Source organism: Manacus vitellinus, unplaced genomic scaffold, assembly GCF_001715985.3.
Source record: "Manacus vitellinus isolate BGI_N305 unplaced genomic scaffold, ASM171598v3 scaffold_13_pilon, whole genome shotgun sequence".
Lineage (NCBI taxonomy): Eukaryota > Metazoa > Chordata > Aves > Passeriformes > Pipridae > Manacus > Manacus vitellinus.
In genome coordinates, this window is record NW_021938999.1 from 12017608 (window position 1) to 12030228 (window position 12621).

The window sequence follows — 12621 nt, forward strand, 5'->3', positions numbered from 1 at the left end:
AATGTATCTTAGTTTAAAAGCTGATTCCGATGCAGGAATTTTTCAAATAACTTTATTAAATACAATGTAATATTCTAAGGTTCCTTCACAGATCTTACTCTGCCTGCAGATGCTACAGTAACTGTGGAATCTTGAACATGTGAAGGATTTTAATTATGTCCAGTGGAAACAATTCCAAATAAAATAATGTGCTTACTTTGGATATATTACTGTTAGTTAAATAGGAGATACTACGGGGCTGAATGGGAAGTGTTTCATTTATTCTATTTTGATAATACTCTGAAGAGCTGGAGTGCTCTGTAGGGTTTGGTTTCATGGTTTTGTTGTCCAATTGCTGTTCTCATTTCAAGCAGTGTTTGGAATGAATTGAGTTACCGAGGCCTTTGTAAGCAGGGCTTGCCAGTAACATCACAGTAAAAAGTTAATCTGATTGGCAGCAAGCACAGTATTCATAGGGAAGTAGCTCAGACACAATCCTGAATGTGTGTTCCTGTGAACTTGCCAGCTTTGCCCTGCTGGAAACAATAACGTAAAAAGTCAACAACAAGACATGCAGTGTTTGAAAAGAGACTTACAGGGTTAGAATTTCTGTTAGGATTTGATAGAAAGATTCGAAACCATGTAGAGAATGCATATATGATATACTATAGTAATTGTATACTCTTACCATAGAGTTATACATATTGTAATGTATAGAACTACAGATGTACTTAAAATAATACTAAGTATGGAAATTAAATGAAATGAGAAAAGCTCTGCTCAGATACCAGTACTTTCAACAGTCCCCCCAGTAGTCAAATTTCAGAGTGAAAAATTGCTACTCAGGAGCAATTTTTCTCTGATAAGAAAATAATTCAGATGCTAAATTTGATAATTAGAACTAAACACACACCCCCTTAGTAGTACTCTTAAATTTGCAAAAAATTAAACTGGAACAGTCTTGGACTCAGCCCCTTTCACACTGGAATTTTTGATCATATTGTCATGTATTTGAAGTCAATAACTGTGCTTTTTGCCATCATTGGTTTTGTTAGTACTGCTGTGAAAATATAACACTTGGTGTTGTGTTTGGAAGCTTTGAAACATATGTGAGTTGATTAGTCTTGATCATCTGATAAGATATCAGTCAGATTTGTGTCAGTAAAATATCTTACAAGTTTTTTGAGAAGCTTCTTCATGATCTGAAGCGAGCCATAGCTGTCTTGGAAAATCTGAATCAGACGGAATTCCATCAAGTTGGATGTTCTGATTGGATGTAGGAAAAGGAAAATTGATTAAAAAACAAACAACCAAGTTCACTATCACTTCAAAAATACTTATTATTAAATTTTGTCTCTTGACAGTAACAAGCATGTTACAGTACTGCAAGTCCTTGTTTTACCCTTATCCACAAGTAGAAGCTTGTGTTAATAAACACTTTCTCCAAAATCTGGCATTGCTGATACTCTCCAGTGTCTCTTGCATTTCTTGCTGTAAAAGAGACAGAGTTCTGTTGCTGTGGTTGATTGCACTTTTAGAAGTCATGGAGGAATCAGCTGCTATAAGAACAATGTTGAGATTTGAAACATTAGTGGTTTTGAAACTGTAAGTCAAAAGACCTTGCTGATCATATTCTCTTTGCTGTTTTGCAGCTTGCAAAGATACTTTTTCCATCATGGCATTCTAAAAAATCATATATGTCTTCAGTGACATTTATCTTGTTGCTTGTGCTTAGAATGTTTTATTTAATCTGAGTCACTGGAGTGTATCGTTTCAGTCTGAAATATTTCTCATTTTATCTACTGATTCTAAGTGATTCCCATGATGCTTTATTATAAGAGCAAAAGGAATGCCTCAATTCCTTTTAAGGGATTACTTCTGGAGGAGTCTTTGCAGTAAATTTGCCAGTATTTTATCAGTACAGAAAGCTTCTGAATGACATTAAATATTTCCACTGTGAGTTCCAAAAAAAAAATTATACGTTAGAATTCCTGGGCAAAAGGTTTTGCATTGTAGGCAGTGTGTGTGAAATCTCAGTCTAAGACTGTGATCCTCTATTTGCTTGAAGTTAGTGACAACTGTCTTTGGTGATTCAGCCATAGTGAGAAAGACCCACCCTTGGGAGATGATAACAGTTTAGGTCACTTCAGCAAATTGAATTCAGACACTGCATCTGCCATGAGAATTCCTTGTTTCTCTGCATTACTACAGGAACATGAGTTGCTCTGTTAATGTAGTCTTTCATATGTAGTTATGCACACATTTCTATATATGTGTGATTTAATAGAATACCTATAAATTCTTAACTCTGAACATTGATCTGAGTAGCTGCTCCCTCAGCGAGGACATTCAAACTCTTGCACTGTTGAGTATTTGATGCATATATGCACAGAGGTTGGGGAAAGGTCTTTTTCTTTTGTTTACCCAGCTATTGTTGATGCTTCTGTTGTAGTGAGAAGTCTGCCAGGGTAGGATAAGTATCTTCTGTAAGAAAGCAGAGTGCTGCACTGAGCACTTATTTCACTGAATTGCACATTTGTTAATCCATTTTTAAAAAAATTATATGTGAACTACGTATGTTGTCCTGGTTTGTCTAAGCTGATACTTCTAAAAACTGTATTCTGCCCGAGAGTGCAACATCTGTCTAGAGAAGCAGGAGGGTGTTGACTGATGTCGATAAGCTGTGATTAGGAAGGCTGTGGAAGGCTTTTTCTTAATACTGCCATCTGCTCTTCTCAACAGATGTGGTCATTCCAATGAGATACCCTATATTCACTTTTAGGGTTGATCTTCCTCTTTTCTGCTCTGTGCTAGTTTTTCTGCCTGTTTGCCTTTTCACTTCTTTTGATATACAACAGAGAAATCTGTGAGTTGGTATCACTCAAGGGTGCCCAAAATACCAGTTATTCCCTATTTCTTGTGGCATGGAACTGGAAACAAGTAAGAGCCTTGCATTAAGAGTTCAGCCAGCAGCGTTTCTTTGGACAAAAACAAGAAGAGAGCCAGTAGTAACAGCAGCACTGATATATGAGTACTCTCTTCTTTCCTGTGTGTGTTAGTGCATTTGGCTACTGCTTTAAAGTTTTATCATCTTCAACCTTTGAAGTAAAAATCTTTCATCTGCTTATCTAAAAGTAAACAAAGTCATCAATCCGTTGAGCTAATTAAGACAAGAGTAGTGAAGTACCTCTTTTTTTGGTGACAGTAATTCCTATAACATTCTTGCTCCTCATTTAATGTGACTAAAACAGTGAATGGGTATGGAGTTTAACTTCTGAACACCTATCTGCCTGAAGCTTTCCCAGTGTACAAAGTTGCAGTAACCACTGACTTTTCTGGGGTTAAATTTTAAAGTACCATTTTGTGTGTGGATTTTCTGTTGTTTTTGGTTTGTTTGGGGGTTTAAATTGTTTTTTTTCCAAGTAATTGTTTTTGTAAACTCCGTGGTTGTGTATGTGCCTTGGATATTTGAGTTCATACACATTTCTGTAAGGTGTATCTATACCTTTTATTACCAGAGGCAAAAATGGCAATGCCTCTTCAGCTGCTTCTTGCTATCTCAACTAGAAACAGCTTCTTACTGTATACATGGAGTTTTAAAAAGCTTTGACATATGTTAGCTTCCTTAATAAGCTTTTTCTTCCGCCTGTGAGAAAAGCATATCTCAGGAAACATTCTGTTCACAAACACTTCACTTTACAAACACAGGAGGACAGGGATGCAGCTGCTGGTTTGTTTTCTGGACAAGTTAGTCTGCACCACAGCCAACAGGCACACCCTTTCCCTTGCCAATACCCTTTAGAAAACTGAGTGCATAAATAAGAAATCTGTGCTGGTGGAACTGAAGTGGGAGACTTTTCTGATCGGATGTAGGATGGAGAAGTTGATGGTCAAGGGGAGGAACTCTTGTGAAGTCTCACTCTTTCTATTATCTTTCTGCCTTATGAAACTTTGATTGCTGTGGAGCTGAAGCAAGGCTATATGGAAGGAAGAAATGTTTTGTGATGAGTGTGATGAAACACTGGAACAGGTTGCCCAGGGAGGCTGTAGATGCCTCAGCCCTGGCAACAATCAGGGTCAGGTTGTAGAGGGCTCTGAGCAACTTGATCTCATTGAAGACGTCCCTACTCATTGCAGGGGGGGTTGGATTACATGGCCTTTAAAGGTCCCTCCCAACACAAACCAAACTCCTATGATTCTGTGAAAACCAACCAACCTTGATTGACAGTAGTGGGAGCTCCAGTTGTGTTCATTTAAATGTGAGTGAGTGGCTTTTATCTGCTAATTGAATCTTACTCCAAAAAAACCTCGATAGTTACAGCTATTGGTCAGCAGGACAATGAACTCCCTGTGCAATTTCTCTGAAAGGGCTAACACAATCCATTTATTAAGGAACAATAGGGTATTTCTGCTGGAGTACTTGTGCAATATTGTATTTGACAGCAAGTTAAGGGGGGAGGTTGGTGAAAAACAGTAAGAAAGATCAAAAGATTTAATTTTTTTCTTTGCAGGTAAAGCTCCACTTAGTACATTGAGGAATAGAATTTGATAATAGACTCTTCACAGTAGCCAACAGTGGTATGGTAACTTTTAAGACTAGCAATAGAAATTAAAAACTTAAAAATAATTAATCTAAATTTAAGTGAGATTAGTTAGCTGTTGAGATAACTTACTTGTAGTTTGTCTTCCAAAGCAGAAATTGCTCACTGAATTGAAATGCAACTATCACATTTGAAGCAGAAATTAACAGGGAATTCCCTCTTGTTTTGTAAGATTGAAGAAGGTCAGTCTGTCACCAGTCTGAGCAGGTAGCCTGGCAGATGGCAGACCCTATTGCATGAACCTGGTATTCTGCTTTGCAATGTATTGCACTGATTTGGGATGTTTGTTGTTCTTTTTTAAAATTACTTTTTGAAAGAGAATTCCTGCAAGAAAAGCCTTTAGGTAAAATAGGCATTAAATTAAGATAACACTAAGGTCTTCTTTGGTTTTGTTGGGTCTTTGGCTGTGGCACATGTATGTCCAGGGTGGGGTGGAGAAATGAGTGTGTGAGTGGCTTTGTGGGGCTTAGCTGCCTACCAGAGCTAACCCACAACAATATTTTATGTGTATATACATAGAAGTGTGTATGGATACATATATTTATAAATAAATACGTATATAAAATATATCTTATATTTATGGTCCTCCTAAAGCAAAATTAAAATCTTCATGCTTTGCTGAGTAAATTAAACTTCATTGTACACAAACGAGAGATGATTTCAAAGTGTTTTAGATCAATGCATTAGATCTTACCCACTTGTCACTTTACAGTAGCTGAAATTCTCATTTTCGTAGTACAGTGTAGATGAGCCTTATCTCCAATGGAGTGATTGTAAAAGCAAAACTAATTAGACTGGAAAATAAATGCTTTCAGTATGAATAATTGGGAGAGTGTAACAAAGCTTGCTCACTACTAACCTGAAAGATCAGCTTTTGAGAATTTTCTGCAGTGGATTATTCAATTACAAGCAGAACAAAATCTTTAGTCAGAAAAATCTGAAGTTGGATACACAAGATACAGAATAATATTTTACACTTAGTAGAGTTTTGAAAGTGATCTCTATATGATAGACAAAAATAGGTTGTGTTGTTATATATTATTGTCAAGTATTATTATGAATCTCTGAACTTCACAGTTCAAATATTGTGTGTATCAGCTTTACAGCCATGAGTAAAAAAAAACCCCTTTTTCTCTTAATCAGGATGAAAACAATACAGAGAATGCTGTCAGTTCTTCAGATGCTGAGAAACAGGATTCTCCTCCACCAAAGCCTCCACGGACCCGCAGGTAGTTAACTATGTTAATAGACTGTTTTAAGCTGAAAGACTGAAAGATTGACGTTTCATTAATATAAAATAGAATAAAGCTACTGATACTAAAAAGATTTAAGAAAATACATTTTTTTCTATTTATGAATAGAAATGTACATAATGCAGATAGAAATCTTGTAATTAACTCTAAATAGAACCTTTAATTACTTTGAGAAGTCTGTGTTTGAATATCTCAATCTTGCAATGACTATCTATGAGTAGATAACTACTGCTTTTGACTAGAGTATGCCAGCAGAATGCTGTTCTTCTTGAGAAGAAAAATTGATCTTACCAGTCTTTTCATACAACAGAGGAAAAAGAAAATCCTTTCTAGCTCTTAAAATGCATAGACTTAACTTTAAAAAAGCCAAAAGTAAGTCTGAATCAACAGATTCATCAGCCTAAAATGGGTACCCAACCTGAGTGTTAAGAGAACTAAATAAGCAACTCTCCTGAACTAAGTGTCCAAGTCCCCTAGCTAGCTTGTGGAAGGCTATATAGGACCTTGGCAGGTGGTCTTGCCTGTGCTACATGGCCTGTCATTACATAGACATAAATAAGCACTTGGGTTTCCTAAAGTTGTAGAATGACATAAGGAATCACCAACCAGTTAATATTCTTACTTAATAATTAGTCATAAGGAAAGTTTTATTGCTATAAAATAAAAAAAGAAAGAGACATGGAAATGAGTTGGGGCTTTTTACAACCAAATGACACAGTTTGTGCTGTGTAGGTAATATATTTTTTACGTTATTTAGATTGATGGTAATGTGATTGTATTCAGTTATGTAGATTAAGATGGTGACAGATGAGCTGTGTTCATGATGAGTTCCAAGCTCTTTTTGAAACTTAGTCACTGAAATTAGAATTATGATTCCTGTTCAATAGGTAATTTCCTTATTAATGTTTCTTGAAATAATCTTAGGTGCACATTGCTTTTTATAATTTTATATATTCATGTAATAATAATATATGCATAATTCATGTTTTAGCACACATCTGTCTTATCTGTATTGCATTGTTCTTTACTTGCTGCATTAAGTTAAAATCTTTTAATCTCTCCTTAAAATCCTGGTCTTTTTTGGACCTGTTTCCATAAATTCATACTTTTCCATCTGCCAGCACTGGCAGGCAGATTGGTTCCTTAGAGGTGAATAAATGGAAGCTTTTAGCAAAGCTGTTGTCTTTCTAAAATGGAGATTATTTTTGAAAAACAATTAATTATACCCCTCATGGAAGATGCTTCTGAGGAAAGACTTCATTTACTATTAGTCACATCTGCTCAGAATACCCACTAATAGAATGGTTTTTTTCTTGATGAGGGAGGTAACTTTACAAATCTGCAGCCTGATTCAGTCAGGACATAGAGCCAGGTTTTGTGTATTGTGGATGTTCTGGCATAGGTTGACCTCCTTTTCCTGGGGAGGATGGGAGAGAAGAATCCATGAAAGATTCTAATGTAATCCCCGTATGGAGAAGGGAACATTTTTAGGTTGCCAGCCAAATGCGTGCTCGAGCTGTGTGTGTGCTGTCTCTAAAGAGGTTACAAGCAAGTTGCTAAAGCTACTACTTTTGAAAAGAAATAAGGCTTTTAAATTCTTTATATTCTGTGTTGTAATTGGCTCTAGAGTGTGTAATTAGTAAAGCAACTTGCATTTTTTTAAGGGAAGGCTTAGCAGTTGCTTTGTTTTCTAAAGCAAAAAGGGCTGCAGTGACTAGTAGTGCAGAGTACTGTGGGCCGGCTTGGTTCCAGGTGAACCTGCCCGAGATGATCCTGACTGAGCAGGAGGAGAGTTGGTTTATGTCTCCTGACCTCAGGGTGCTTGTCTGCCATAGTGCTACCAGACCAAGCCATGTTTGCTTACACAGTAAAGCTTATGATGCCTATCAGTTGTTTTCTGACAGCCCGAAGACTCTTTGCTGGATGAGAGGGTGACATCTCTACAGCCCTTTTCTCTGGCCAACCTCTCAGTAGGGGGTAGAATTTTTCTGTGAAGGTGACTTTCTCACCTGTCTCTTCTCTGATTTGTGACATTATTGTGACATTATTGTGACGTTGTCTCTGTATCCACTTTAAACTTGTAGATCTCTTCCTCTTAAAGTGTTTGTGCTAAGCAAGGATGAGATGTCACTAAAGACTTTTACCATGTAAGATAGGAAGCTTACTCAGAGAGGGATAATTAATCCTTTTAGTACTTCTGTTGGCCTGGCCGTGTGTTGGGGAAGGAGTGCTACAAAGTATAACTTCTAGGCTGCTTTTATGTCTGCCTCTTCTTGGAAGTTATGAGTATCTTTAGGCTACTGATAGTAAATCCATATTAAATTGATATTTTATTTACTTAGCTCACCATGAAGCATCTAGCTATATTTGTTTTGCAGGGGTTTTGGAATTGTATTGCCTTCCAATCTATTATCACCTTGTAATAGTTCCATGTAATTAATATTTGCTGTACAATATATAAGCTTAGTCGTTTAGCCTAATGTCTCTCTCCATTTGATGTCAACATAAAAAAATTCTAATATTATCCCTTGATTATTACAGAGGTAAACAAGAGCAACTCATGAGTGCACACATCAGCACCTTATTCTAGAAATTGCTTGGCTTTGCAGTTGATGATCACTTCTAGTGAAAGTCACCTTGAACTGGTGACTCCAATTTCTTTGGAGGACTTGAGGGGATGCAAAGTGTTCTTTGTTAGACATATTTAACTATTTTCAGATGAAGGCAGGAAGAGTATCTTAATATCTTTAAATATTAGTCCTTGAAATATTTGTGTATTTAGTAGTTAATTCTGAAGTATTTGGAAAAAGAGGTGGTTTATTTTAATCAGGCTTGGTTACAAAAAGTTCTTTATTTTCAAAGTTTATTTTCAAGTTCAAATGCAGTTTGAAATAAAAGCAGAAACTCAGACATAAACTCACAGAAAGCAAAGATGAGGTAACAGCTTTTTTTGTATGCAGTGTAATGAAGAGCTACATGCTACTGTCTGAAGGAGAAAAGGTGAAATATGTAGCAGTTTAACTTCTCATCAGATTAGCTGGACTTCAGTCTAATGACAGTAAACATATTTCCAGGGTTAAGTGTGATTCTGTTTCATATCAAGCCCTGCAAACTGTCTCTGCATCTTCTGCAAAGCTAAGATTGATTGGTGTTCCATCTTAGTTAGCTGTCTGTAATTTGTGTGCCACAATTAAAAAACCAAAAAGCCTTGGTAAGTAAATTTTACTAGATAAATTCACCAGTTGGTTATTTTTATTCATTTGTTATACTTTCATATAATTTTTTTAACATACAAATTATTTGTAGTACAGTTTGCGACAGCTTCGCTCACTGAGCTGCAGCTTTTCTTTCGCATGGATGGCAGTGATTTAATGCTAAAGTAGAATAATGTGGTTGTCTAGCTTCAACCTGCTTATGTTTAGATTAATTTTCCTATTTTAATTATGAGGGAGGGTGTAGAGCTTGGTATCTATTTTTGGTTGATCATAGCAGCTGCATTCCATGACCTTGGCATCACTCTCTTTTATTTGAAACACCCCATGGTATGCTGCATAGAATAACTGTGGATTACTTAAGGCTTTTTTTTCTTTTGAACACTAGCCAAGTTTCATTTAAATCTGAATCCATGGTGCCCAGTTTTAATAATATAGCTCTTTTCCTAATGGAATTTTAAAACATTCTAAAAAAGCAAAAATAATGTTGCTATCACTTCATTTTAGTTTTGCCTTTTTTCATGTGTATGTTTTTGGTGGAAAGCTGTGGGAGGGCTTTTCTTTTTTTTTATTTTAAACAAATTGCTGTACTTTTGACAAACTGTTATTATGACAAATAATTTTAAAAAGTCATTATCACGTAAATCATGGTTTACCTGACACCTCAGAAGCCTTTGGCACCAGGGCACTGCATCAGCTGCTCAGGTTGTGTGGCAATAAAAGGGTACAAAAAAGCTGCCTTGATCACCTCAGGAAATTCCATATCCAGTTGTGTATGAGGAAGTGTGAAGGTAGTCTCATTCCAAGATGGTTAGTAGCAGTGAAGAGACACTTCAAGGCTGTGTCATGACAAAGCTTTCTATCTCTTTAGTTCACAGTGGGGTTTTACAAATGTACGTGTGAAATGCTTGCTTTTGCAATATATAAAAGCAATACAGGATTTATTTAAAGGTCTAATACAGGAGAGCTTAATTCTCTTTCTTGACTGACCAGGCTTTCTTTGATTCACTGGCTCTTTTCTATCTCAGTATCCTCTTTCATGAACTTTCTATTAGTTTCGTGGTATTTTAAGTCAAGCTGGTTTTACTGTCTCCTGTTGTTTGTAACAGTATTAGTAGTTCATCTTCAGATAATTTTCTGCCTCAGGGGGAGAAGTGTCTGTGGAGCACAGCTGTTGAAGGACATGCCCAAAGAATGCATTATGCAGCAGCACAAAATGCCCAAGATTGTCTGGCAAGAGTTTTAGAAAAAGCTACTGCCAAAGAGACCTTCTGAATGTGTACATATTCTAATACTTCTGCTGTGTGGAAACAAACAAAAGCATTATTTGCAATGCAGAACATGTGAAATAATAATATTAAAATGTCAGTAAAATGGAAAAATTTTTACCTGTTGGCATCTGTTTCCTTATTTAAAGAGAAAAACTACATTAGGATGCTATTTGGGCATCTTGATTTCTGAGGACAGATATCCTTCAATATTAATAAGGGAAAGAATGATTTTGGCAAATAATTTCTCATTTGATTGCTGTAAGCTCCTATTTAAGAGTGAAGGAATGACATCTAACTTTAAATATAATGGAGAACATTGTAGTAGTTCTGTTGAGCTGTGTACAGGGAAGCTGTTTAATCAACTTTTAGGTTGCTGATTTATGCAGCATTTCCCGTGTCATCAGCTCTATGGATACATGTGAGGGAACAGTTTGTATGCATGTGGGTCTCTGTTTACTAATGAATCAAAGGGAGTAGAGTGATTTCATTGAACAGTAATTGGTGAAGAACTTAATGAATTTTGACTGGTATTGTGGACCTGTAGCCTTGTCATATCTACTTTAATGCTAATTTGCTCCTTTAGCTAATTGTAATGCTTAATGTTATGTCTGTAGCAGATAAGAAATTAGTTTTGGTGATTGCATGTATAACTCTGGGTCAGGAAAATGAGGTCAATAAGGGAAAACCATTATTTTCAGTAGGAGGATTTAGTAGAGATTACTGATGAGCATCACTGCTGCTAAAGGGGGCATGTAAACATTTGTGCAAGTGCACTCTCTCTCTCCCCCTCTCCATGTCCCCCTCCCCCATTCAGAACTGAGGAGAGAAATCCAAGAGGAGAGAATTCTCCTGTCCTTAGAGTGTACTAAATTGGAGCACAATTTGCATCCCCCCTTTCCTTGTCTTTTCTTTACTAATTCAAGCAAACAACTTAGTCTCAAGCTTATTCATTTTTCAACAACATCTAGAGGCAAAAGTTCCCAGTTACTTCTGTTAAATTGCTTTGATGTGCTTTGTATTCCTCCTGTTTTAATGTAAAGAAAAATAGTGATATACAAGCACAGGGAGGAGAGAAGGAGAAGAAATTTGAGGCCCAACTCTTTGTGACAGGAATCAAGCAGACAATGAAAGAGGTCACTCGGGAGAACTGCAAAGGGATTTGGGATTTTTCAGATGCAAAGATACAGTAACTTTTAGAAGATAATTTGGAAGCTGTGAAGCTTGCAGTACTTCTAGGGCTTGGGATTTTCGTAAGCTGAGAATCTAAACAGTTCTCTTTAGTATGGAATCCTTTCTAAGGATTTTAGTTCTTCAACCCATACTGCTGTAGCTTGGTGCTAGTGAAGTCACAGGGATGAAACCTGTCCCAGGTCACCTGTCACCTGTCCCAGGTCAGATATGCTTTTAGTTCTGTACAAGACTCAAGTGTGAGGCAGTCCCCTGGGGTTATTTTGTTTTGTTTTTCTGAAGGTCATGGTGGTCTCAAGAATTTGCACTTGGTGAATCCATTTTAGGCCTGGTTTGGAAGTAGGGGAGCAAATCAGTTTGTATCACTTTGACTTTGTAATGTGACATGCAGACAAGTAATGAGAGCCTGTCTGATGCCTTTCTCTTGTAGACAGGCAGAAATTCTTGTGCCATTGTGTGGTCCTTCATATGCTGGAGTGCCCAAAGCTAGATGGGATACTCCAAGTGGGGTCTCATGGTCGAGGGGTAGAATCACCTCCCTCAACCTGCTGCCCACGCTGCTGGGGATGCAGCCCAGGATACAATCGGCTCTCTGGGCACATTTCCAGCTCATGTCCAGCCTCTCACCCACCAGCACCCCCAAGTCCTTCTCCACAGGATGCTCTCAATCCCTTCAGCCCCCAGCCTGTGTTGATACCAGGGGTTTGCTCTGGCCCAGGTGCAGCACCTTGCACTTGGCCTTGTTGAACCTTGTGAGGTTCCCCTGGCCCCACTTCTTGAGTGTGTCCAGGTCCTTTTGTTTTTTTAAAAGCTCTGAATGAAAATTATAAAAATGCCTAATTTCCTGTGTGTAGACAAAACTTTTGTCAGTTATGCTAAATGCTTATAGTCAATTACCCTGCATCTAATCTGAAAGTAGAATGACCATATGCTTGAAGAGCTTCTCCTTTTAAGTAGCTTGAGATGAACTGCAATTGTAAGTGCTGTGGTCTCACTGATATGCACTGTATATATTTAGATCATATATATTCTACTGTGAGTGGTCTTTATACTGTATGCACCTCATGTCAACTAACCTTGGTCTGCATCATTAGCCTTACAACTATTCACAGACTAT

The 12621-nt window shown here is 37.2% G+C and overlaps 1 protein-coding gene across 3 annotated transcripts in view; it reads left to right on the forward strand.

Annotated features, from left to right (window-relative positions):
- Positions 1–12621, forward strand: part of PTPN12 (protein tyrosine phosphatase non-receptor type 12) — a 38767-nt gene that overhangs the window by 15861 nt on the left and 10285 nt on the right. For all 3 annotated transcript variants that reach the window (XM_018068088.2, XM_025894626.2, XM_025894625.2), the window contains one exon: positions 5724–5809. In XM_018068088.2, the coding sequence (XP_017923577.1) occupies positions 5724–5809 (86 nt within the window). The remainder of the gene's footprint in view (positions 1–5723; positions 5810–12621) is intronic.